Consider the following 23,265-nt stretch of genomic DNA (forward strand, 5'->3'; position numbering starts at 1 on the left):
TGTTTCCTAAGAGGCTGATCTTTTTTTTTTTTTTTTTTTCTCATTTTCTAAAATGCTTTCCTCCAATTCAGCTGTAACGATTAATTTATCTATAAGCAAACAAATAATTTCCAACAATATTTTTGCTCTGTGTTTGGAGCGGAGGGCTAGATATTTTTGTGAAAGGTCATTTAAGTGGTAACTTCATCTCTTTCCCTCGACCATGCGGCTGGGAGATGCTCGGCCTAAGTAAACGACCCAAGAGCACTAACTCTCCCAACCCCCAAATAACAGACGTATTTTCCTTTTTTAAAAAGGAGCTAACGGCGGCCATAGTCAAATATTATTGAGAGCCACCCACTGGCTACTTCTATACCCAGCTTATTTTTAAAATCAGAACTGTATTGTCTCCTCCTTCCTACTGCCCCCATTTTTATTTCCTAGGTGCTCACACCTCATTCGGGGCTCCCCAGCCCCTGTCTTCTTAGTCCAACGGAGTCCTGTTTATATTTTATTGTCCAGATTTTAAGACCCAGTTTTGTCTGCATTTTTCCTTTCCTCCCACAAACACAAACATCAAAATGAGATGCTTTCAAAGCGAAGCGCCGGGCCTGTTGTAAACTCATTACCTCCAGACGTCTCGCCGACTCGATGGCTTTATGACACCTTGTCTCTTCCTGTTTTCAAAGAGCCCAAGGTATCGGGTTGGCCGCAGGGGCGGGGGGTACGCAGCACCTTCTGCCGGATCTGGGCCTTGGATTTCCCTCCCTGCCCCCCTCTGCTTTTCCTTCATGTCCCCTCTTTCATCCGGATCCCCCCAAAACTCTGCCATCGCCCCCGCCTTCCGCCCAGCCCAGGCCACCCGGCGCCGCCGCCTCTCGGGCCTGCAAAGGCCGTGTTGGGCCCATATCCTCACTTACAATGACCTTCATTTTAGCCTCTGAAAGCGGCCCTCGGAGGGCCGAGCTGGGGGCTAAACACAGAAACTGGGTGGGGGAGGGGGGAGCGGGGTGGGGATAGCTGCGGAGGAGAGCCTTGACCATTTTGATCTTCTAAGGTCACTTCGGGGCTCCCGTGGGGAGGGGCGGAAGCTCATAGCCTAACCGGCTCAGCCCTCCCGGAGCCAGCCAGCCCCGCGCAACTGGAGTTGCCCCAGGGTGCTGAGTTGGCCTTTCCCTGGTTGCGTAGGGGGGAGGGGGGAAGCGGGGGTGTTGATGGCTGCGACTCCGTGAGCTGAGGGAGACATGGGGTGCGGTATGTCAAAGCCCTAGAAAGAAGGTCCCTTGGTTTCTGGGGTCCATCGGCTCTGCCGGTTCTGCTGCAATGCTGACACTGGGTCCCGGTACAGAGTTCGCCGAGGCATTGGAAGCAGGCTGGGACAAGACCGCCTAGGGCTCCCCCGGGGGAGGGGAGGGGGGGCTGTGCTCTATGCTGCAGTCTGCCCAACCAAAGCGAGGCTCAGAGGCACATCAGAGACCTCTCAGGTGGAAGGGCCATGGATTTTTAGCAGAGTATCCTTCCCCAAGATGGGGAAGAAGTCCCATAAGGGTGATATTTTGCAAAGAGGCAGAGAAAGCAAGCACACAGTGTTCAGGGCCAGCGTCTGGGCTCCATTTGATTAGGTCAGCATTTATTGGTAGGAAGCGGTAGCATTTACAACTGGTCCTCAGGCAGGAACCGGGAGGGCCTACACCCGCGGCTGCCCACGCGAGCCAAACCCTCCCAGGGAGAGTGCGGCTCCTCCAGTGCACTGAGAAGAAACCCCTGACCCACCGGCGGCCCTGGGCTCCTCTTTCAGCCTCATTCCAGATCTCAGTGGAGGGACCGCGGCCTCCCTGAGGAAAAGGGGCTTTCTTAACCGGTGGGCAACACGGCCACGGCTCGGCCCGGGCGGGCCTCCGCACCGTCGTCGCTCTGCCTTCGCTCTCGGAAATTGGGTGCGCTTGGCCCCTGCTTGAGCAGCGCTAAGCAGCGCTCGGGGCTAAACTACAGCACTTTTCAGAAATATAGGAGACATTTACACAGGAGAGGACTTCTCAAACCAGCGTGCACTCACAAAATATGGCATTTCCTAAGGAACCAACGGAACAGGAAAAGAGGGGAGCAGGATAGGGCAAAACCCCAAAGCCACTTGGTTTCTCCAACACATAAGCGAGCAAATACAGAGTCCCCCAAATTACCTCACAGAAACCAACCACACAGTCACTTCTACATAAAATGGGGTGGGGGGAATGTCCGAATGGCTGGAGAAGTTCTGGAAATCAAGCACCCACAAAGAAAAAAACCCCACTGCCATTGCAAAGCAGAGTGGTCCTGCTGGCGCCTCGCCGGGTCAGTCTCCCTTGGGGCATTTCTCCTTGCTCATCTTTTTCATTTTCATCCTACGATTCTGGAACCAGATTTTGACCTGTCTCTCTGTGAGGTTCAGAATCCTTGCCACCTCATAGCGCCGGTCCCGAGTGAGGTACATGTTGAAGAGGAATTCCTTCTCCAGCTCAAGCGTCTGGTATTTGGTGTAGGGACAGCGCTTTTTCCGGGTGGAGCGAGCGTGGATCCAGTTTGCTGCGGGGTTGTCTATGAAGAGGGGGGTTTGAAGAAGGGGAGCGAGGGGCGGAGGGGAGGCAGGGAGAGACAACGGGGTGGGGGAGAGAAAAGGTCGTTAAATTAATTTCACCAAGGATGGCCGGTTTTCACAACTTGGGGGGGAATTATCATAAAAAGCCTTAATGCCCGAGCTCTGTTTACCGTACAAACCGCGTGCCCAGGGTAGGTGGTTATGGGACGCTTTTTTTATGGACGCGTGTAGCTCGCCCAGGCTAGGGTAGGCGTCTAGACGTTTTTATAGGTTAGTAAAACTATCAGTTTTGCACATTCGAGCCTTACAGGTTTCAGCAATAAATCAGGGGGCAATTTCTTTTGCACTTACTTGGGTCAAGTTGCTGCTGCGGCGCCTGCGAATGCTGCTTCTCTTCCTCCTTCAGCGGACAGCCCGGGCTCGGGTGGTCGCTGCAAGCTGAGGGCTCCGATGTGCCGCCTGCCCCGGACCCGGATCCAATCCCCGCCCCGGGCCCGGTTCCCCCAGCCGCCGCCGCTGCCACCTTGTCCCGTAGGAACGAGTTGCACGAGAACTCGGGACCGCCGCTCCCCTGGGACTCTCGGGCCGCGGAGCACTCAGTCCTTTTGGAGGAGGAAGACGAGGAAGTGGAGGAGGTGGAGGTGGTGGAGGCGGCGGCGGGGGTCGGTGCCGCTCCGCTTTCAGGCTTAATCCCGTAGTGGCGCCCGTTGGGTGGGCCGCTGGGGCCGGGGCTGGGACCGGGGCCCGGGCCACCGCCGCTACCGCCGCCGCCGCCGCCGCCGCCGCCGCCGCCCGCACCGCCCGGGAAGCCGGGCAGCGGCTCCATCCAGGAGCGCATGTAGCGGCCGGGTTCGGAGGCGGAAGCGGCCAGGGGCGGCGGGGGCACGTATGGGTGGTAAAGGCCGCTCATCGCCGCCGCCGCCGGGGGCTGGGCGGGCACCGCGGACCACGAGGCGGAGAACACGGCCGATTTGGGGGCAAAACTACACGAGGCGAACTCGGCGGCGGCAGCGGCCGGGCTGTCGGCCACACCTGCGGGCCTGCCCTGCGCGCCAGGCCCTGGAGGTCCGAAGCGCCCGGCGAACACCTCGTCGCCCTCATGGCCTATGAGCGAGTCCACGTAGTAGTTGCTGAGGGTGCCACTGGAGGACATTTTGAGGCGCCCCGCGCTCCCACCCAAGGTTACACTGCCCGCCGCGGCGCCGCTCCCCGCCGGCGCCCGAGCCGCCGACTAGTTCGCAGGCTGCAGCCTCCACCATTGGTCGCGCGGCCCACGTGATCATATTTACCAATACCAGGAGTAAATCAGTCCGCTAAACTGGGGGCTGCTGTGATTTAAAAAAAAAAAAAAAATCATCATCAACATAAGAGCAACAATTAGAGCCCACGGGTCCCGGCCCGTGAGCCGAGCTCGGCCCGGCCTGACTCGGCCAACCCGGTGGCGACTGGGACCACGCGCCCCGACCGCGGCCGCAGGAGGCGCTGGGGACTATTTGTTCGCCTCTTCTTGCCGCCCTCTGTCTTGCAGTCCGGACTGGGGCTGCCTCCTGAAGCGTCTGGGCTCCGAGCTCCCGGCCGTGAGTTCTGGGCGCACCGAGCACTTGGCAGAGCCCAGAGCGGCCGGGGGCGGGGAGCGCGAGCCTGTGCGGCCAGAGGCAGGCCGGCCTTCCGAGGCGGCCCCCTGGCGCCCGAGGGGAGTTCTCCCGGTGCTTCTCTCCCGGCCCCAGCCCACCCCTGCCTACGCACACCCACACACGCTCTCTCACAGCTTGTCGTGTTGTTTAAAACAGGTGGAAGACCTCTGTAATGATATTATGCCTTTCAATAAAAATTTTATGAGGTGTATTTGATTATAGATTAATGTGTCCCTAATAAAACGGACGGATGGAGCAGCTCGAAAGGCCCCCCTCCCCCTACCACACTCACACACGCCCGCGCAGACACACACCCTCGACGTGAGGCTGAGCACACGCCGAGGCTGGAGGGTTGAGCTGGGGCGGCCTGGCCCTTGGGCTGGGCGCGGCCGGCGGCCACCGCCCGGGCTCATTCTGCCTTCGGAAGTGTCCGCAAGCTGGCAGTCAGCACCGCGCGGACCGTGGCGGCCGGGGTGCCTTGTCTTCTCCGGGACTTCTGGAAAGGTCCTGGAAGAGAACACGCCATAGGGCAGAACCCAAATGGCAGCGCAGGCCCGCACCCCGCTGCCGCCCCGACCGTGCCTCAAGAATGGCCATCGGAACAGCATTTCCCTGGGCCAGGCCGCTCCCCTTGGTTCTCACTTGGAGGCGTCCAAGTGAATTCCAGAGATCTCTAAAAAATGCCCTGGTCCTTGGGCTACTCTTACGAATTCTTTTCTTTCTTCCTCTCCCTCCTCCCCACTTTTTTTCCCCCAGTCTCCAAAGGTAAGGCTAGGCAGCCTTGAATCTGAGGTAAATGCCCATTGTCACTCCCAAATCCATGGTACAAAGCCTCGGAAGCCCGGCTGGGAGCCGAGACAAAAAGCAGTCGGGCGTCGGCGGGTGGAGGATATATTCCTCGCTCTACAAGTTGCCCAGAGCACCCTTGGGGGGCTCCCAGCCCACCTTGAGCCCCTGAAAGGAAGGGGGAAATGGCTACTTATGGTCTGATTGATTGCCTTTGCCAAAGGCTCTCTGATTTTATTCCAGAGGAGCTGCCTCTGCCTGTAGCCCAGATTTTCCTCTGAGACATGACCCCTTGTCAACAACGAATGGTGCTCCCCACATCGCAGGAGGTAAACTGAGAAGCTAAAATTGCCTTCCTTCTCCTGCCCAACCAATGGAGGTCTGGGCAGATCTATTCCAGTGTTCCCAACCTGGCACTGATGCCAGCCATCTTCCACCCTAGGAAATGGCTCCCCTAAAGCTTTCTGTCTTGGACCTGGAAAATAATCTCTGTTTTCGGCAGGGAAGTTTAAAACTCTGAATAATTACTGAGTCTCCCAAGGACTCTTGGTCGAGGGTTTTAAGGCTGAGGCCCCCTTAAAGAGATTGTTTTTAGCGGAAAAGTTGGGGGGGGGACACGAAAAGGATTTGTCATTTTCATTTGCCCTTTGATAAATCCAAGGATTTGTCAAGGAAGCTGCTTGAGTCTACTGGAGACCTTTTGAAACCACAGCACAACCTAGGGTAACGAATTCTCTGTTAGCTCATCCCCCCAAGGCCTCTCCTCTTCTCCCTGTCAGGACTAGAAAAGTATTGACTCTCGTGGGCTGAGGATCCTGCAATCCATCAGTCAATCTATGTATCTATCCATCTATCTATATGCACACTCATACACAGGGGAAAGATAGCTGGAGTTTTCTGGGCCATGGTAACAACTGGAACATTGGACTTCATGGGAAGTCATGTTCATCTGCAAATTCTTTCGGTCACCTTTTGTACATTTTCTTGCCTCCCAGATATAATGGCTCCAACCAGCAGTTTGTAATTAAATGGAGGGAGAATTAACTGGTGAAAGGCTTTCCTTCCTTCAATTTTTTTTTTTTCATGTAGGCCACCAAAAGGTAATCACTGAACATAAAATCCTTCTACAAGGAAACCACGGCAAAGTGGGATGAGAAAACTCACTCATCTTTGGCTTCACTGTGGCCTGGCTATCTTGTGCTTGGAATGGGGGTAGGGATAAGAACAGGGGAGCAGAAATGGATCCGATGCAATGCTAAGCTGCTGCTTGTCTTTGCTCCTGTAATGGAGGCCCCGCGGCTTCCAGGTGGGCAAGACTGATTTTGACCTAGTCCCTGACGATGGTACACAGCTAGAAATCACCAAGACTCCACTGAAAGCATTAAAATAACACAACCAAAACCAAAGAAAGGAAGACACACAAGTGGGGAGCTTCGAGGAAAATGCGGTTTGGGCACAGGTTTACTTACCAGGCTCAGGCTAGAGGAAAGTTCACAACCACTGACAAATTAATTATGTTACTATCATGAGGGGAGGGGGAGACAGGACCCTCCTTCTTCCCAACTAGGAAAACAGCAGGCACAGCCTGGATTATCACTCCCCCACCACTGCCAAAAATTTCAGCACCAAAGGCCCCCTTCAGCTTTTCTCTCCCATATCCCTTCCCCTACTCTCTACCACCCCCGCAACTGCCCCAAACAAGCAGTTTAACAGGAAGATAATCTCACCAAAGTCTTTCATCTCCATCACAACATATTTCCATTTCAGAAAGCAGAGGGAGTGCACTCGTTTCCAGAGTTTATTGCATTATACATGCGACCAGAACATGCACAGAAAGGACAGGTTGCTGTTGTACTTCTACCAAACCACAGATGCACCACAAGGGAAAGGCTACAAGGCAAAGTCAGTCAATATTCCATCTCACCAAGGACAACTGCTAAACTCATTTGCAAAAAGATACATTGTAATGTGCTTTTTTAGTCCCCCTCCCCCCAAAGCTTGTGGGTTTTAATCTTTTTAAATATATATGTAATTTAAGTACTTTTAAGTACTGGATGTATTCAAAACGCCATGAGCTCATGGACTAACCACACACAGAGACCTTTTGTGTTAGGAAAAACATGAAAAAGTCACATTGCTGGACGGACGAGTGGATTGATGGATGCTCTACAGTTCCAATAAGTTAAGAGCCAAATGAAAATGCGCAGTAATAGTTACCCTGCATTACGATGAAAAAAAATAATAAATTACACGTGCTAGTTTTTTTAATATATATATATATATATATACTCATAGGGATTACAGATCACTTGCAGCACGAACAGAATGACCCCAAAGTCACATTCTAGCAGGAAAAAAAAAAATTCAAAAAACAAAGAGCATTGAAGGTTTTGTTTCCGCCTTCCCAGTCCTCCAGCACTCGGCCCTGGAACTCGACGCCCCTCTCCGATCCTAGCCTCTGACGGGCCTCGGACCTAAGAGAAGGTGAGGTTGGCGGTCAGTTCTCGGATCCGGTTCTCTCGGCTCATCTTCTTGAGTTTCATTCGGCGGTTTTGAAACCAAATCTTGACCTGCCTGTCGGTGAGGTTAACGCTCTTACTGATCTCTAGGCGGCGCTCGCGGGTGAGGTACATATTGAACAAGAACTCTTTTTCTAATTCCAGCGTTTGGTGCTTAGTGTAAGGGCACCTCTTCTTTCTGCCACTCTTTGCAGTGAGCCAATTGCTGGTTGGAGTATCAGACTTGATTTCCTCTAACAAAATTAAAGGGAGAAGAAGAAAAAAAATCAAGAATTTTTTTTTTCTCTCAATCTGTTCAAATTTACCCTTGGCCATGACCCCGCTGGCAGCCAGGCCACTTTGGGAAATGCTTGCATTAAACATTACTCACATGAGGTGGGCCCTGAAAGATATTTGTAAATGATGCCAGGTTAGTTAAAGTACCCAAAATGACACAAATGGGTGGGTATTCTTGCCGTCTGTGTCAGCGTTCTCTCTCTCTCTCTCTCTCTACTTTCTGACCTGCACAAAATATTAGTACAATAGTAAACTTTCAGAATCTCACCAGCAACATTCTAAATGATCATCTCACAACAGGGCTAGAGTGGAAGAAGCAAACCACAGTCTGACAAGCCTACGAATCCCACTGCTGCCTCGGATCCCCAAACCTGCCACTTCTTCCCCACTTCTCCCAGGCAGGTGGGGAGCCCCACAGTCAGGCTTAGAGATACCAGTTCTCTTTCAAAAGATACCAGAGGAACCAAGTACACCTTCTCCGCCCTGCCTGGGCATAGTTTTATGCCCCAGAATTTCCTGAATTCTTGTGCTTTCTTGCCCCCACACAAAAGCATTCTCCCAGAAATGAGAAATGTAGCTCCTTGCTGTGGCCCAACTCTGAGCACTGGGGCAGAGGATCAGGGGCAGAAAATCCAGAGCCCCTGGCTCTTTGCCCTATCCAGCCCTAAGGCTGGCCCTGCCGGGTGGGCCATGCACATTCCATTCTCCCTCCCTTATGCCTTTGCTCCCTTTGCAAAAGGACTGCAAAGCTTTCCGCACTTTCCCCAGACAAAGCCAAGGTTACCTAGCCCCGCAGAGGCAGGGAGCCCTGTTCTCCAGCCCAAGCACCAACTGGTCCAGCCATCTCGTTCCCCTTGCTGTCCCCAAGCTCGCAGGATGCGGGGTGCATACACTTGAACACGAACACGGTACTTTGGACCACCTTAAAATCATCATTGAGTGAAAGGCATGGCTGGGACTGCAAATCTGAGCGGGAGAAAGGAGGTTCTGGGGCCGCGTTTACCAGCCTCAGGTCTCATTTGCGCTCTTTTGTTGCATTTCAGGTCTAGCTCAGGAAAAATAAACCCGGAAAGCCCTTCCTCTGTCCAGGCGCCATCAGCACGGGGCCAGGACTAGCCAGGAGGGTCAGGGCAGCGCGGCAGAAGAGAAAACCATCTCGGGATTAAGACTGCCCTTCTAAAAGACGGGAGGAGAGGCACCTGCCAGTCGGGGCCCCAGGCTGCCGGTTCAGCACTGGGCACCCGGGTGTTCCCTCTCTCTGCCGGTTCCAGGGCTGCGCGCCCCGCTGGGGTGACAACTCTGCTCATACCGACCTTTGCTTTCCTTCTCCTGTACTTCGGGACTGGACACGGAGACCTCTGCCAGGCAGCTCCTCTCTTCCGGAAGGCCGCTCTTGGCTTCGGGGCTCTCCACCTGGGAGACTTTGGTGGGCTCCTGGCCACTCGCTGGCTCGTTCATCTTCTTTTCCATCTGCAGCTGGGCGGCCGAGAGCTGCGGCTTGGCCGCGCCGCGAGGGTTGAGCTGGAGCATGACTGTGGAGCTGCCTTCGGGGCTGTTATTGTACTCTTGGGTTTTCCCGGTGGCGTAGGTCTGACTCAGTCTAAAATATCCAGGGACAGGAACCTCGGGGTTCTCAACGGGACAGGACTCAGGGACCAGCCTCTGGTACGATGGGACCTCAGCAGAAATGAGTTTGTTGCGTTTATCAGAATACATGCAGCAATTGGATTCTTCCTTAATGTTGGTGGTGAAGGAGCAAGTGGGGACTTGCTGTGTAACAGGTTGCTCTATTCGACAAGATCTGTTCGGGTCTGTCCAACTGTCTACTTGAGGTATATAAGGATGCACATTCATACCCATATTTTGGTGGTTCACTTCTCTTTTGGCCAGAGACGGGAGCAGTCCACAGGTTTGCATTCCATAGGTCCCCATGTCTGCGCTAGGTGGTGGCATGTACATGCTGGCGCTGCTCGAATAAAAACTGTCACTCCTGCAGGCACTGATCAAGGAATCTACTAAAAAAGTATTAGCAGCAGGAGAGCTGTTGGGAAAGGACATTTTGGGGAGGAATTTGAAGAAGAGAGATTGTGTCCTTTGTAGGCTGACATCTCTAGGAAAACATTCCCCGTGTAATTGTGGATGCCTCTGCCGACCACATGACAACCAAGCCAATGAGATTTGAAAATGGCCTTGAGCCGCAGCCTCCTCGCAGGTCACGTGCTCCAGAGCCCGGCCAGCCGGCCGCGTAAGCGCGGACAACAGCGACATCTACTACGCGCCCGCGATAGTGCGCGCTGGAGACAACCGGCGCAGCGCTCTCCGCCGCCCGCCGGCCTCGCGGGGCTCGCTCTGCCCGCCCGCCCCACTCGCGTCCCCCACTCCAGCCTCTGGGCCCGCAGGCGGAAGGAAAGGCTCGGCCCGAGGGGTCTCCGGGAGGACACACGCGGGGAGGGCAGCCCGGGCGCCGTGGCGCCAGCACACAGAAGCATTCCCCGCACACACCCAGGCAGAAGGCGCCCGAGAGGGCCGGGGCCAGGGCGGTGGGTGGGGGCCCAGCCTGGTTCATTTTGTCTCGGACAGCCTGGGAAGGTGAGTTGGACTCCCCAGACTCTGAGACATCCCACCCCAGGAGTCCACAGGAAAGAGCTCTGGCGCCTTAGACGCGTCCAAGATATCCTGGGGAGTGGAGTCGAGAAGGGCCGCGAGGGCCGAGAGGCCACGCAGCTGACCAGCACCGCGGAGCCCCGAGGACCGGCCCGGCCCCGGCACTGTCCTCTGCCTCGGCCCGCCAGCCCGCCCCAGCTCCCGGCGCCTCTGCGCCCCGGTGGGCTACTCGAGCCTTCGGCTCTTCAGGGAACCACACCCCGACCTCTGCGGGCCGGGCCGCTGGGAGCTTTCAGCCTGGAGACAGTCCCTCGCCAGCAGCGCGGCATCCGCGAAAGCGTCCCCCCACCCCCGGGTTCTTAGCGGAAGAACTAAACCAACTAAACCGAGGTTTCCCTCCCCACACGCCCTGAAAATAGAGGGCAAAGAGGAAGGAAGGAAGAAGAGAGAAAAGAATGTTTTCTAGGAAGGGGAAACTCTCACCCTCTGACTCCAGAAGTTTTAGAAAACTGACTGGGCCAAGCAGGAGAGAGTGATGCAAAGGTGTCATATGGTTCTTCTGCAAAGAAAAATATGTTTTCCTTTTATGGATTTTGTAAAAGCATTGGTTTTTGACAAGTGCAAGGTACAAAAGGTTGTGGAATTTATTAATACATATTAAGAAGAATCAGGGCGATCAATAAAATTCTCATCTACATTCTTGGGCTACTTGGTAATTTTCTTGCTTCTGAAGGTTTTTAAAGAGTTATACCCGCTGTTGCCACACACGGGAAGATATTTTATTAACAAATCAATCGAGACTTTGTAAAGGATAAGATTAATAGTTAAGATTTAGCATAATGGCGTTCGCTTTATGAATTATTGAAAATTATACTATTGATTTTTCCCCCTTGCTACTAACCAAGAAGGTCAATTTTTGTTTTAACACAAATTGTCAAATATTAAAAGCTATACTTTTGTCAGAAGTTGAGTTTTACAGTTTTGGGCAATTCCTAAAATTATTTGAGAAGGTTTTGTTTGGATAAGGGAAGGGAGGGAAAAAAGGAGGTGAGAGAACCTTAGTCTTCTGTTTCCTTTGGTGAGGGAAAGTTCTATAAAAAGGATTTGGTCTGGGGTTGTGGTCGACCTCATTAAAAGAACAACCACCATCACCACCATGGAAACTCAGTTTTATGAGAAACTTCTTCAACAACTTCCTCCCTCGTTCTCTGTTGCAGGCGGTGAGCAGTCCTTCGGAAGCCGCGGCCTCAGGGCAGCAGCAGGGAGCTTTAAACTTGATTTCCAAAGGTTTGCCTTGGGTGAGGGGCCCGGCCAGGGCACTGGAGCCGTTCTCAGGCTTCCTGGATCCCCTTTCCTGCATCTGAGAGAGGAGATGGGCCCCGGAAACTCTGATCGTAAACCAGTTCTCTGTCTGGGGAGGCATCCGTGTTTTCTTCTCCCCACACTCCTGTCACGGGGGCTGGCCTTGGATTTCAGGCCCAGAGACTGAACTTGTGGGCAAACTGGGTTTCTGCCTTGCCTTTTTTTTTTTTTGGGGGGGAGCCGATGCTCAGCCTACTGGTGGATGTAGTAGCCCGCTCACTCCTTCACAAAAACCTTTTCCAGCAAACCCTTTGTCCAGCCCTCCCCAAAAGGAATCTCCCCTGGCCTGGTGGAAAAAGTCGTTGGACATTATTTTCGGCCTTGGGACTGCTTCGGCTGTCCCCTCACAGTGCCCTCGCCCAAACAATAACCCCTTTTAAAAAAACTCCTCGGTGGCAATGAGACAGACCTTTTAAACCTTTACGCAGCTGTTCAAATACAACATCATTGTCAGGTTAAAAGCCTGGCGCCTCTAACTGCTCCGGCTGCGGGATGCCGGCTAAGGAAGCGGAGGTTTAAACATTACCTTCGGCAGGGGTGGCTGTTTTTAGGCTTGGGGGTGGGGAAGTGAGGAAGGCAGGGGAAAAAACCCAACTTTTGACTCAAGTCTGCTAAGGTCCTGTTCAAAGCTAACAGCCACGGACTAGCACCCCGAAAATTGCCTTCTCTCAAGGCGGAGATCATGATCTCAGCCACAGCTAAGCGTGCCCAGGGCTGGACAAAGTGCCCGCTGCACACGCTCTCGGCAGGCGCCCTGACGCCAGCCTGGCGCTCCAGTACTGTCCTCCCTTGCCTGTTGACCAAGGGAGCTGCCCGGAACTCCGCTGTCCAGTTCTCCCTATCCCACAAGAGAGGCAAGAGTGTTCAACCTCATCACAAATTTTATGCCCATCAAATGTCCTTTCATAATCTTTATTTATACACGAAGAAAACATCCAAGCTAAAAACCAGCAATTCCTCACCGAAGGGGTATATCTGCCGTTAACCAGGACCTCTGCCTCCTGAATTTGGGGAGCCTTTCTGTTTCAGCTCCCTTCGCCTTCAGGCTCAGTCACTCCCGCACTGGATTTGGTTTTAAATAGGTCATCTTCACTCACCGGAGGGGGTGGAATATGTGTATCAGATATAATTTTGAATCTATTATCACAAAATTCTATTTATTCTTTTTCAAATTTTTATCTTCAGACCAGCTCCTTGAGGCCAGAAATTGCCAATATTTTGGAGGAATTTTATTATAAAAATCAAGCAAAATAGAAACAATACAAGGAAGAGAATGATCTGAGCCTGGGAGGATAGAAACTTTGTCTAAGACCCTAAGGCTAAGATAAAGCAAATGGAATGAAAAGGCTGGGTTTTCAAGGCCAGGCTTTATTTTGCTCACAAGTATTTAAGGTAGCTCCATAGCTGCTGTTTTCGATCATCTTTAGATCAGTTGGAGCAGCTACCATTAATAATAAATCAATATTGCACCATACAGGAGATGAATATCCACAGTTGTATCAAGACATCCTTCTCCCTGGCACAGTTCTTTCCAGAGAAAAATTAAAAGGGTCGCTTCAGCAAGAAATTAGCATTTGTAATCAAGAAGTGACTTGCATCTGCGCTTCCTGTCACAGGGAAGAAGGGCAGCGGCCCTGGGCCTGGGCGGACCTGGGGATCCACTGATTTGGGGCCCTGAGTGACCTCTCAGAGATGTGCCACTTTTGGGGGGCAGAATGGATGGGCACAAATTTTAAAAGCTGCTTCCTCCAAGCACCCTTCTGGGTTGCACCGTGCACCTCCCAGCCGATGTGAAAAGAACTCAAAAGGGCAACTGGGGAGGCCAGAGAAGCCGCCACCAATGCAAAGACGGGTCTAGGGAGACATTGCAAAAGGACCAGCAGCCTAGGAACCTCTTCCCTTTGCAGACACAAAAGACTCCTACTTCTTCCAATCTCCCTTCACTTCAAGCTCTGAGACCTCAGTGACTCAAGATGCTGGGGCCATGCTCCATGAGCCCCACATGCCCTGAATGATCCCAGAAAGGTCAGGTCTGCAGCCCGGAGAAGTCCTGGTCCAATTCCCCAATTCCCTGGTCTTTTTTAGACTCAACTTGGGCGCTGCTGAGAGGAAAGGGACCACAGATTGCTGAGCACTCGTGGTCTAGGAGAGGCTGCCAGCCAAGGCCAAGGGGCCCTCCAAGGCCACAAGCGCCCCCGCTGGAGCTGGCTAAAGAGGAACACAACGACATTTGGGGAGGAGGACTCTCACCCCACTTGGACTGAGGCCCAGGTTAGGCCCCGGGAAATGTCGATTCACAATAGCTAAGCTGGACCCACAGTCAGACAGGCAGGAGCCAGGGTGCCCGCGGGGAACATCAATGCCTCCGGCTGGCGCCTCCCATGGGGTGGGGAGACTCATGGCCCCCAGCCTCCACTGAAGCCGATGCCAACTTCCAGGGGTGGACCCAGAATCTTTAGTCTGGGGCCTGGAGGGAGGGGGCAAAGACATCGAAGTTGAGGAGGTCCTCACTAATTCCGGGGTTGCGTGTGCTTTACAGTGAACTTTAGGAAAGAAGGGACAGGCACCTTTCATTTTGGAACTTCTCTTTCGGTCCTTGGATGGTGGCACAGGCCCTCCGCAATGTTAGGGGCTTTCGGGGTGGGAATGGGGTTGAGGAGGGCATACGGAAAGAAAACTGCTTTCAGGAGCTTGTGCCAAAATCAAACTCCACGCTCAAAGCCAGCAGACAGCTTGGAAGGGTGGCCAGGGTTCTGTCAAACGCAAAGCCCCGTTTGCTTCAAATGCATACACCATTCCAAGACACCTTGAAGTATAAACATTCCCCGGGACTGTCTACCGCTCCCCGCAGCCACACTAGCTCAGTATGGCCGGGAGCCCCAACTCAGTCCTGCCTGCGCCTCCCGGTCATTACCGGTAGCCCCGAGCGTGAGGCACTACTGGGGGTGGGGGTGGGGGTGGGGGTGGGGGTCCCTGGTGCAGAACGACCCGCTAGGTCTCGACGCGTCTCATTTTTCTGAGACCACACTCAGTTAAGTTGCCGGCGCCCTGATCTGTCTTAAACAAAAGCCTTTTAATCACCCCAGGCGGTCGGAGAGCGTGCAAGGCGGACGCGGTTTTAGGCAGGGGTGGTCCTACCTTCCTATCGCTCTCCACACACAAACCAAGAAAATTGATTTCCATAATTTAAATAACTTAAAGTGGCATGGCTTATTTTTTGAAATGCACATATTTGTCTTTTAAAAACCTCTCTTCGACACCACCAGGTTATACCGAAGTATTCTTTACAACAGCTTTATCTATAAGACAACGATTAGGTGATCTCTTATTTCAGGAATCTGCTCGCATTCCTCTGTCTTTATACAACTTCCCAACCTCACGGCTACTGAGAACAAACAATCAGCAAGCAAACACCTTAGCGGTTTCTAGCCGGTTAAGATTGCATATTAGAATCCAGTATCCGAAAGATACGGTACCGCGGCCTCTCCGACAAATGAGGCTTCTGGAACGTGAGCACGCCCCCGTGTGGCTCTCCAAGGCCATGCAAACGCGAAATGGTATCTCTAGGTTCGGTTTAACTAAGGTGGTGGACATACAAGCTGCTGCATTTAGACGCAGCATTTTAAAAAGAACAAGCCAGCGAGCAAGAGAGAGAGAGATGGAGAGAGAAGAAAATAAACCAGTTTTAGCCTCCTGGAATGATCGCATTACTACGGCACTGACACTGTAACGGATGCCCAGGATTCCAAACAAAGGAGTCCCCTTCTGAACGAAATTATTCAATTGTAGGCTTTGTTTCTATCGCATCCTTAACCAAACGTTGAGGGACGCTTTTGGAAACAATATATTTTCTTTTGTTCCATATCATAGAAAGTACAGTAACTTATTTGACAGGGTGACTTCTTTTTTTTTTTCCAAATATAACGAAGTAAGTCTGTAATAGAACTGTCCTTTTCAAATGCCTACTTTCAAAATCGCGTTTCTTCATTAGAGCTAATGGACTGCTATCTATGACTCCCTCCCAGCAAAAACAAACAAACAAACAAACCAGCATTTCCTAGTTGTAGTAAAAGCATGCTGGTAGACATTTTAATATAACCAGTATTTTTAAAAGAAGTCAATTGGTACTGAATTACACAAATGTTTGAAGGGAAATTAAGGTTATTGATCCTGAAATTAGGAATTTGCTTAGATTTATGGTGAGCCCTCGATATGATTCTGTGTGGTCATAAATGTGTGTGGGGCTCTGGATGTGTGTGAGCATGTGTGTGTGAGAGTGGGTGGCAGTTGAATATCACAGAAGAACCTTAAGGCGCCTAATTATTCAGAAAGGTTAAAGGTGATGACCTTGACATTTTGGAAGTTCAAAGGCATACACTTATGCACTTATGTTTTTCCTTCCTTCCAAAAGCTTTGATAATTAAAAAAAAATTCTGCATTTGGAAATGCATGCCTCCTTGGAAGATGCATGGGGTGCTGTATAGCTCATGGATTTATTTTTTGACTTTGGACTTATAAGAGGTTAAGAGTCATAAGATTCACTTTACTCTTTTCAGAGAAAGAGAAGCTTTTCTCACTCTTCCAGTTTATTGCACATTGCGGAAATCTCTTTTGGGCCCACCAGAAGGTGTATAATATAACCCAATTAAGCTATTTAGAACTTTGGCTTTTATGGTGTTGTCTAGACAGTTCAAGGTTTTGTAAACAGCCTGGCCTGGCCCTGCAACATAAAGTGCAGTGTAGCCTCCACCACATTCTTTAACTTGAAGCGGTATTTGCTGTGAGAAGTGGTCTGCCAGTCCTGGGCCCTATTTCCAAGGCGGGGCAGTGAGGGAGACCTTCTCTGGTCTAGGTCCCTGTGACACCAGCAAGGACCCAGGCCCTCTCCACCGTCCCTTTAGAAAATTAGTTTTGTTTCAATGAAAGGTTCTAGTTATTATTTCTTCTTTTAAGGGACCCTGACTCCTTGACATCTTATTAAGAGTGAATTTGTATCTCCTACCCTTTTTTTTTTTTTTTTTTAAGGAATTCCAAGTTTACTACCCTGGGTATAGGATAGGGTGAGGTGGGCAAGGAGACTTGTTTCTTAGGTTCCTGCTGTCTCAGCCTCATTGCCTGGATAAGGCAGCACCAGCATGGCTGGGTCACATCTTCAATTCAGCGAGTCATCCCTAAAGTGATTTTTAATGCCAGTGTAGTTTAGAAGGGATGGGAGAGAACAAGTCTTATCTTAGCGGGATTATAAAGCTTTTCACTTGATTTTCAGTTGCTTGGGGGAGAAGGTTCTGGCCACAAAAATATCCTAATCAGACTCTAAACTTCTTCAAAGAGGAAAATTCATACAGTGTATTGAAGCTATAACCTCCATTTTACTAGAAACCATTTATTCACACAAAAGACAGTGACTCGTGCCTTGATAGGATAGACCAAAGGTACATTTCCCAGAGTTTAAATAATCTGCATTCACCAAGGGGAAAAGATGCAGTCCCTTAAACTCAGAACAAAAACAAGTGCCTTCCAGCCCCTCGGCCTAACTCTCTACAGATCCCACAGCGTCCCCACGGGAGCTCAGAGAGAGGGAACAACAACAGCACATTGGCGGTAAAATTGTAAAGGGACGTTTGCATTTACCATTTTCCCCTTATTAGGATCCGTTCGGCCAAGTCCCCGACCTCGTCCGCAGGCTGCAGTGGTCGCTGGGAGGTCCCGAGTTGACCGTGGGAAGGAATCGTGGAGTTCCACAGAGAAGAGGCGTCATTAAACCCAAGGACATTGGGCCTGCTCAGGGCAGGCTGGTGGGGAGGAGAGTGGGTGCGTGGGGCTCAGGGGAGAGGGGTGCTCCTGGAGCTCTCAAAATAAGGGGTTTCCAGTGAAATACTGCAGACGGTCTCTGTTCAGTTTCTTTTCTTTCATCCTGCGATTCTGGAACCAGATTTTGACTTGCCGGTCAGTAAGGTTGAGCATCCGAGAGAGTTGGAGTCTTTTCTCTTTGTTTATGTACACGTTAAAGAAAAACTCGCGTTCCAGTTCGCGGATCTGGTACTTGGTGTAGGGACAGCGCTTTTTCCGAGACCGCTGGGGGGCCACTGCAAGTTAAAGAGACCAAGGGGTAAGAGAGGCCACTGCCTGCCCACCCCTGGCTGTCCGCTCGGGCCGCGCAAGGGCCAGGCCTCGGCCGGTTGGGGACGTCCCTGCTAGGGCTGAAAGGCTCTGCCTGCGTCGTGGGGGATGATATATGGGCGGGCACAGGAGAGAGTGCGGGCGTGGACCTATGTTCACGCCCCGACACACACACACACACACACACACACACACACACACAGCCTGGCATCGAGGTGGGAAGCAGAGAGCGAGAGCGAGGCAGGCTCTGAGCTGGACTCAGAAGGGAGAGAAACACGAGCGTGCCGGGCATCTACTCGACTCCAGCCAGCAGCGTGCGTCAGGCAGAGGCTTGGATAAAGTCCAGTTCAAGGATCAAACTCTCCCCAACCCCCCACTCCTTTAAAAGCAGGAGGCTCGAGTGTCCACACTCACAAATTGGCTTGAAATCTCCCCTCCCTTCCTCCCTCCCTCCACGCTCTCTAGGACACCCCCACACACACGCACAAAACTGGGGGAAAGCTCTCTGCAGCGATTAATGTCCCCCTCGAAGTCTACCTTAAGCCCACCTAAATTGGTTTCCTATCGTAAACACGCTTTACAACGGCCAGGGAAATCTTATAGGATGTATAAACCCCTTCGAACGCTTATAAAGTAGCACATAAAACGGCGCAAGCAGAGGGAGGCCCCCTCCGCCCCCCCGCGCCCACGGCCCCCAAGCCCAGCCGCCCACCCCGCGTCCGGTGCCTACCTGTGCCTCCACTCTTCTCAGCCCCCGCCTCCCCCGGGGGCACCTCGCCGTCGCCGCCTTCTGCCGCCCCCTTGGGCTCCGAGCCGGGGGTCGTCTTGGCGCAGGGACTTCCCCCGCCGCCACTGGCCGCCGTCTTGGGGTCGCTCTTGTCGGCTGCGCCCTCGGGCTGCGGCGGCGCGGGCGGCGGAGGGGGCTGCGGCCCGGCGAACGGGGGCCCGGGCGCAGCCTCGTAGAACTGGTCGAAGCCCTGAGGCAGGATGCCGTTGCGGCCCACGGCGCTGTAGAAGTTGGAGGCGGCGCCCGCAGGGCCGTGCGGCGGCCCGGGCGCGGCGCATACCGGCTCGGGCGCCTTGAAGAGCACGTCCGGCCGGCGGCCCGCGGGCGGGAGCAGCTCGCGCTGCATGGCCGCCTCCTCGGCCGCAGCCGCCGCCGCCGCCGCCGCAGCAGCAGCCGCGTAGTAGGGAGCGTAGCCCCCGGCGCCGCCACTGCCGCCCCCGCCGGGGCCGCCCCCGCCGCCGCCTCCCCCTGCGCCGCCGCTGCCGCCGCCGCCGCGGTATGGCCACTTGGCGCGCTCCAGGCCGTAGTCGCGGAAGGCCACTTCGCGCACGGGTTGGACGTGCGGCGCCAGGTTGGAAGAGTAGGGGAAAGTCATCTGGCAGGACGACGGTTGAGACAGGAACGACGGCTTGCTGGCGAAGTCCGACGGGGCCACATAGTAGGCGCAGCCGGGCAGGTACATGCTGGCTGCGCTCGGGCCGCACTCGTCAAAGTCGTTCATGGCTCCGCGGCGTGCGCGCCGGCGAGCCCTGGGCCGCTCCCCGCGCCGCCAACCTGAGCCATCGATTGCACAAGAGGCTTGGGCCAGGATCAACTAAGCAAAAATCCCCACCGGGCGCTGACGTGCAATTCATCTTGATTGATTCTGGTGGTAATTATGTCACGTGACGCCATGGAGAGAAATGTCCTTATATCTATATCAGTGCTCGCCAACACGCCCCGGGACGGCTCCTGGCGCCGAGACGCGCGCGCGCTGGGGGCAGATCGGCCTCCCTCTCCAGCCAGCTCTCTCCGGGAGCCCCCTGACCAGGCTGTGCAGCAGGCCGGTCACCTGTGCGCCGCCGGCGGCTGCCACTGCTGGGTGCATCTGCCACCGCCCGGCTGGGCCGCCCGCCCGCGCCTGCCCGCGCCGCTTTAAGTACGCGGACTGAGGCCGGCAAGGAGGAGGAGGAGGGAGGGGGAGGAAGGGGGAGGAAGGGGGAAGGGAAAGAAGCGGAGCGCGGAGGGGGAGCCCCGGCTCCAGGCACAGGGGACTAGGTGTGAGGGTGTGAGGGTCCCACCCCCTACACCCCTTCCTGCAGCCGCTCCCTCCCCCGTGACGCCGCCACCCTCTTCAGTTTGCCCGCCAGGAGCTTGTTGCTTCTAGTTCAAGGCGCGTAATTGCGCCGCTCTCGGGGAGCCGGGAGCCCTGATTTACATATTTCTCTGCCCGGCGCTCACTCCGAGCAGTAACTTGGCTCTCTCTACTGCCGACCCGGAGCGCGAATGCCAGCCTCAAAACACTCAGCCAAAAGCCTACCAGAAGCTCACCCGGCTCAGGGTCTCGGTGCCCACTCGGCCCTGTCGCCTTCTCTTCTCTTTCTCCTTCCTTGTCCCCCTTCAGTCTTCTCACTTGTCTCTCCGTCCTCTCTCCTCTCACTTCCCCGTTTCCTTTTTTCTTCTTCCTTCCTGTTACTTTACTCCCCTCCTTGCCGCTGGCTCACTCGGTCCCCTGACCCTCTCTCCTCCTTTGCCCCAGCTATGTGTCCCCGCCTCAATCTCTCTCCCTGTCGCCTCTCCGCCTTTTCTCTTGCAGTGCTAAAGCAAGGAGGGAGTTCAGCCAGCGGAGATACCCCGTGGCCCTCCAGAAGCTTGGGGGTCTGCTGAACAAAAGGATCTGGAGTCCTCTCAGGGTGCCTGGCTTCCCGCTTTCCCGCTTTTCCGCAAGCAAGCAAGCAGAGACAAACCGCCGGTGCCTCCGCCCGTCTCACCCTCTCTGCCTTCTGGCCTGGATAAGACCAACCAGCCTCACAACCAGCTCCTTCCCTGTGTCGGAGCCCCGCCAAGGCCTACGCATCCGTGCCGCGTCTCCCCTAGGCTTCTGCAGCACCCTAGGGCCCGCAGGGCCACTGTGGGCTCCCCGGAGGTCCGTTGGCTCTGGGGGTGAGGGGCGGGCTCTCAGCCGCTCTTGCCTCCTGGTTTAAGCCCCTCTTCTCCACTCGACCCTGAGGGCCCCCCATCCACTCTCCCCAAGGCCTCACTCTCCTTGGCGGCGGCTGCGTCCCTCTTTTCTAGCCCGTGGGGTGGGGGAGTGGGGTGGGTCCAGGCGAGGCCTGGGCTCAGCCTCAGGAAAGCCAGCGTTTTCCAAAGGTGAAACCAGTCTCTTGGCAAAAAGCTCCCCAAATCCGAATCCCGGAACTGAGGGCAGGAGGTTGCCTTTCGCTCCCCAGGATTCCTCTGCCAGGCAATCAGTCCCAGCATTGGTCCCAGGCCTCAGCCCTGCGCCCGAGAGAGGCAGTGCAGGTTGTGAGGCTGGTTCCCTCCCTGGCCCCGGTCGCCGCAGTGCCCGTGCCGTGAGCTCTGCCCACCATGCCGACTGACAGAGAAAAGGCGGGTGATCAGAGCGCATATCTATTTTTCTGACCAATGTTCCCCCCTTCCTCTTTTATCTCTTCCCTCCTATTCTCCCTCCCACTTTCTCTCCTCCGCCCCCTCCCACATCAGCTTCCCTCCGAACACTGCGCAAACAGGTCGGTGGGGCTGGAGAGCAAGAAGCCCCCCATCCCAGAACTGCCCATCCTTGCATGCACCCTCCACATAACTGGCACCCTCGCCCAGATTCCAGCTCGCCCCCTTCTCCTCAGCCTAGACCGCTGGCACACTTGTCTGCCTCCCTATCTCCATCTCTTGCCCAAACCTCTCCCTTTCGAGCTCGGAGTTGACGCCCCAGGATCTCTCTCCTAAAATGGCTCCCCGGACACTGCACATTAGCCCAGCGGCCGCTCAAGACCCAGGGCAGGAGCCGCGGGGTGCCCCCCGGCTGGCTCTTTATGTGTCTGCAAGTGCGCAAGATTTTGGCACCTTCTCTCTGCACGGGTGGGGCGCAGGCAGCCCGCTGCCCCCAAAGTGGAGTCTGCTGACCGTTAAAGAGGGAAATGGGGGAGGACGAACCATTCAAGTTCAACGACATGGCGACGGCGCTCGGGCTGGAGGCGCGCTTTGGCGGGGGAGGGTGAGCCATCTGCAGCGGCGCAAGGGTGCACAGGGAAGGGGGCGGCCGGCCCTTCTCTGCGCATTAGCACGAACCCCCACCCCCCACAACCAAGCCAAGGCGTTCGTTCTTGGCCCAGCCCGCTTCGCCCTTTGGCCCCAGCTTTCTCCTCCATCCTCACCCTGAAACCCAAGGAAAACCGCAGCCTCCCGACCCGTGCGTCCGGCTCGAGAACCTACCGTGAAGATCCAGGGGCTGTGGCCTCGTCTTTGCCTGCGCGGCCCCACTCGAAGCGCAGGGAGCGCACCGGACCCTGTCTTCACAGCCCGCAGCTCCGCGAGTGGTAGCTTTCCGCGCAGCGCCTGGACGCGATGCGGTAATTTTGAGCCACCCAAGATAAGACACTAACTTGACCTTAACTTTGTCAGGGCGCCCCTGGTATCTGGAGAACGTGAACAGACACTGTCTGGCAGCTCTCGTAAAAACTGACTGGGGAAGAGATTCTGAGTCATTTCATTTATTGCCACTACAGTTCTGCAAGAAAGCTTTTCCTCCCTGCCAAACTTTAATTATTTATGCTCTTTTAGGAAACGAAAGAAGAGGAGAAACGCAGGGAAACACCCAGAGCCTGTCCCTTCCCTGAAAAGTCTTCGGAATGGGCTCCCTAAGTCAAGTGACCGAAGAACAAAAATGTGGGGAGATTACCTTTGTCCAAGGACGGTCGGACAGCCGGTGTGTCCCCCGCCCCCACTAAGGGGGGGTGGGTGCAGCTGGAAGAGGCGGGGTGAAGGGGCACACCCTCCCCCCACCCCCACAGACATGAATATTTACAACGGTTCTGGGTTTCTCCTCCACGCGCCCGCCTCCCGGAAGCCTCTCCATCCCGCCTCCCTTGGGGAGAGCCCCCAGGCCTTAAAAGCGTCTCCTGGCCGGCCCTCTGAGCTCTCAGCCGGTTGAAAGCCAGACCGAGCCGTTTTTCCTTGTTTAAAAACCTTTTCTTTGGTCAAGAGGCCCGCCTGGACTGCAGCATTTCGGAGGACGCATTTGTCTTTGTGCGAGGGAATGTTAAACATTCAGATTTCAGCATTTTGCTGGGGTATTTGTTTTTTTCAGATTTCATCGTGCTTCCAAATCCCTGCTGGGACTTTGGTTAGGAAGGGAGAAAGGACACCACCGCCTTTATATTCGTGTGGATCAGCAAAAGGGATGGATTTGAAAAACACTATTGAAGCTCCAATCAAGAGACAAAATTTTACACTTAGGATAATTTCAATCTCTTTGGGGAGTGGTCTTCACGAATATCTCCTTCCATCCTACATCCCAGGCTAAAGCGAAAGAACACAATGATATAATGGCGTATAGTGCAGAGGAAATGGTCTCCCTGTGTTGTCTTAGGGCCTTGGTCTAAGTCCGGTTCCCTGGCCCTTTACCCA

The 23,265-nt window shown here is 54.2% G+C and overlaps 3 protein-coding genes across 3 annotated transcripts; all 3 read right to left on the bottom strand.

Moving 5' to 3' along the window:
• Window positions 1-1,588: 1,588 nt before the first annotated feature.
• HOXD9 (homeobox D9) lies at window positions 1,589-4,226 on the bottom strand. The gene is made up of 2 exons (XM_019970413.2): window positions 2,906-4,226; window positions 1,589-2,553 (listed from the first exon to the last, which is right to left on the bottom strand). The coding sequence occupies exons 1-2, from the start codon at window positions 3,705-3,707 to the stop codon at window positions 2,312-2,314; spliced, it is 1,044 nt and encodes a 347-aa protein (XP_019825972.2). The 5' UTR covers window positions 3,708-4,226; the 3' UTR covers window positions 1,589-2,311.
• On the bottom strand, window positions 3,074-21,295 carry HOXD11 (homeobox D11). The gene is made up of 3 exons (XM_070803125.1): window positions 18,586-21,295; window positions 17,367-17,821; window positions 3,074-3,156 (listed from the first exon to the last, which is right to left on the bottom strand). The coding sequence occupies exons 1-2, from the start codon at window positions 19,361-19,363 to the stop codon at window positions 17,586-17,588; spliced, it is 1,014 nt and encodes a 337-aa protein (XP_070659226.1). The 5' UTR covers window positions 19,364-21,295; the 3' UTR covers window positions 3,074-3,156; window positions 17,367-17,585.
• Window positions 6,759-17,373, bottom strand: HOXD10 (homeobox D10). The gene is made up of 2 exons (XM_019970402.2): window positions 9,083-17,373; window positions 6,759-7,726 (listed from the first exon to the last, which is right to left on the bottom strand). The coding sequence occupies exons 1-2, from the start codon at window positions 10,035-10,037 to the stop codon at window positions 7,449-7,451; spliced, it is 1,233 nt and encodes a 410-aa protein (XP_019825961.2). The 5' UTR covers window positions 10,038-17,373; the 3' UTR covers window positions 6,759-7,448.
• Window positions 21,296-23,265: the final 1,970 nt, after the last annotated feature.

This window comes from Bos indicus, chromosome 2 (genome assembly GCF_029378745.1).
Source record: "Bos indicus isolate NIAB-ARS_2022 breed Sahiwal x Tharparkar chromosome 2, NIAB-ARS_B.indTharparkar_mat_pri_1.0, whole genome shotgun sequence".
NCBI lineage: Eukaryota > Metazoa > Chordata > Mammalia > Artiodactyla > Bovidae > Bos > Bos indicus.

Bases quoted from the DNA above. Each gene is read 5' to 3' on its own strand.
- HOXD9 (XM_019970413.2), bottom strand. From the start codon at position 3,707: ATGTCCTCCAGTGGCACCCTCAGCAACTACTACGTGGACTCGCTCATA. The intron at 2,554-2,905 runs GTAAGTGCAAAA...CCCTCTTCATAG, and splicing joins GCAGCAGCAACTTGACCCAA to ACAACCCCGCAGCAAACTGG.
- HOXD10 (XM_019970402.2), bottom strand. From the start codon at position 10,037: ATGTCGCTGTTGTCCGCGCTTACGCGGCCGGCTGGCCGGGCTCTGGAG. The intron at 7,727-9,082 runs GTCGGTATGAGC...TAATTTTGTTAG, and splicing joins ACAGGAGAAGGAAAGCAAAG to AGGAAATCAAGTCTGATACT.
- HOXD11 (XM_070803125.1), bottom strand. From the start codon at position 19,363: ATGAACGACTTTGACGAGTGCGGCCCGAGCGCAGCCAGCATGTACCTG. The intron at 17,822-18,585 runs GTAGGCACCGGA...TTTAACTTGCAG, and splicing joins TGAGAAGAGTGGAGGCACAG to TGGCCCCCCAGCGGTCTCGG.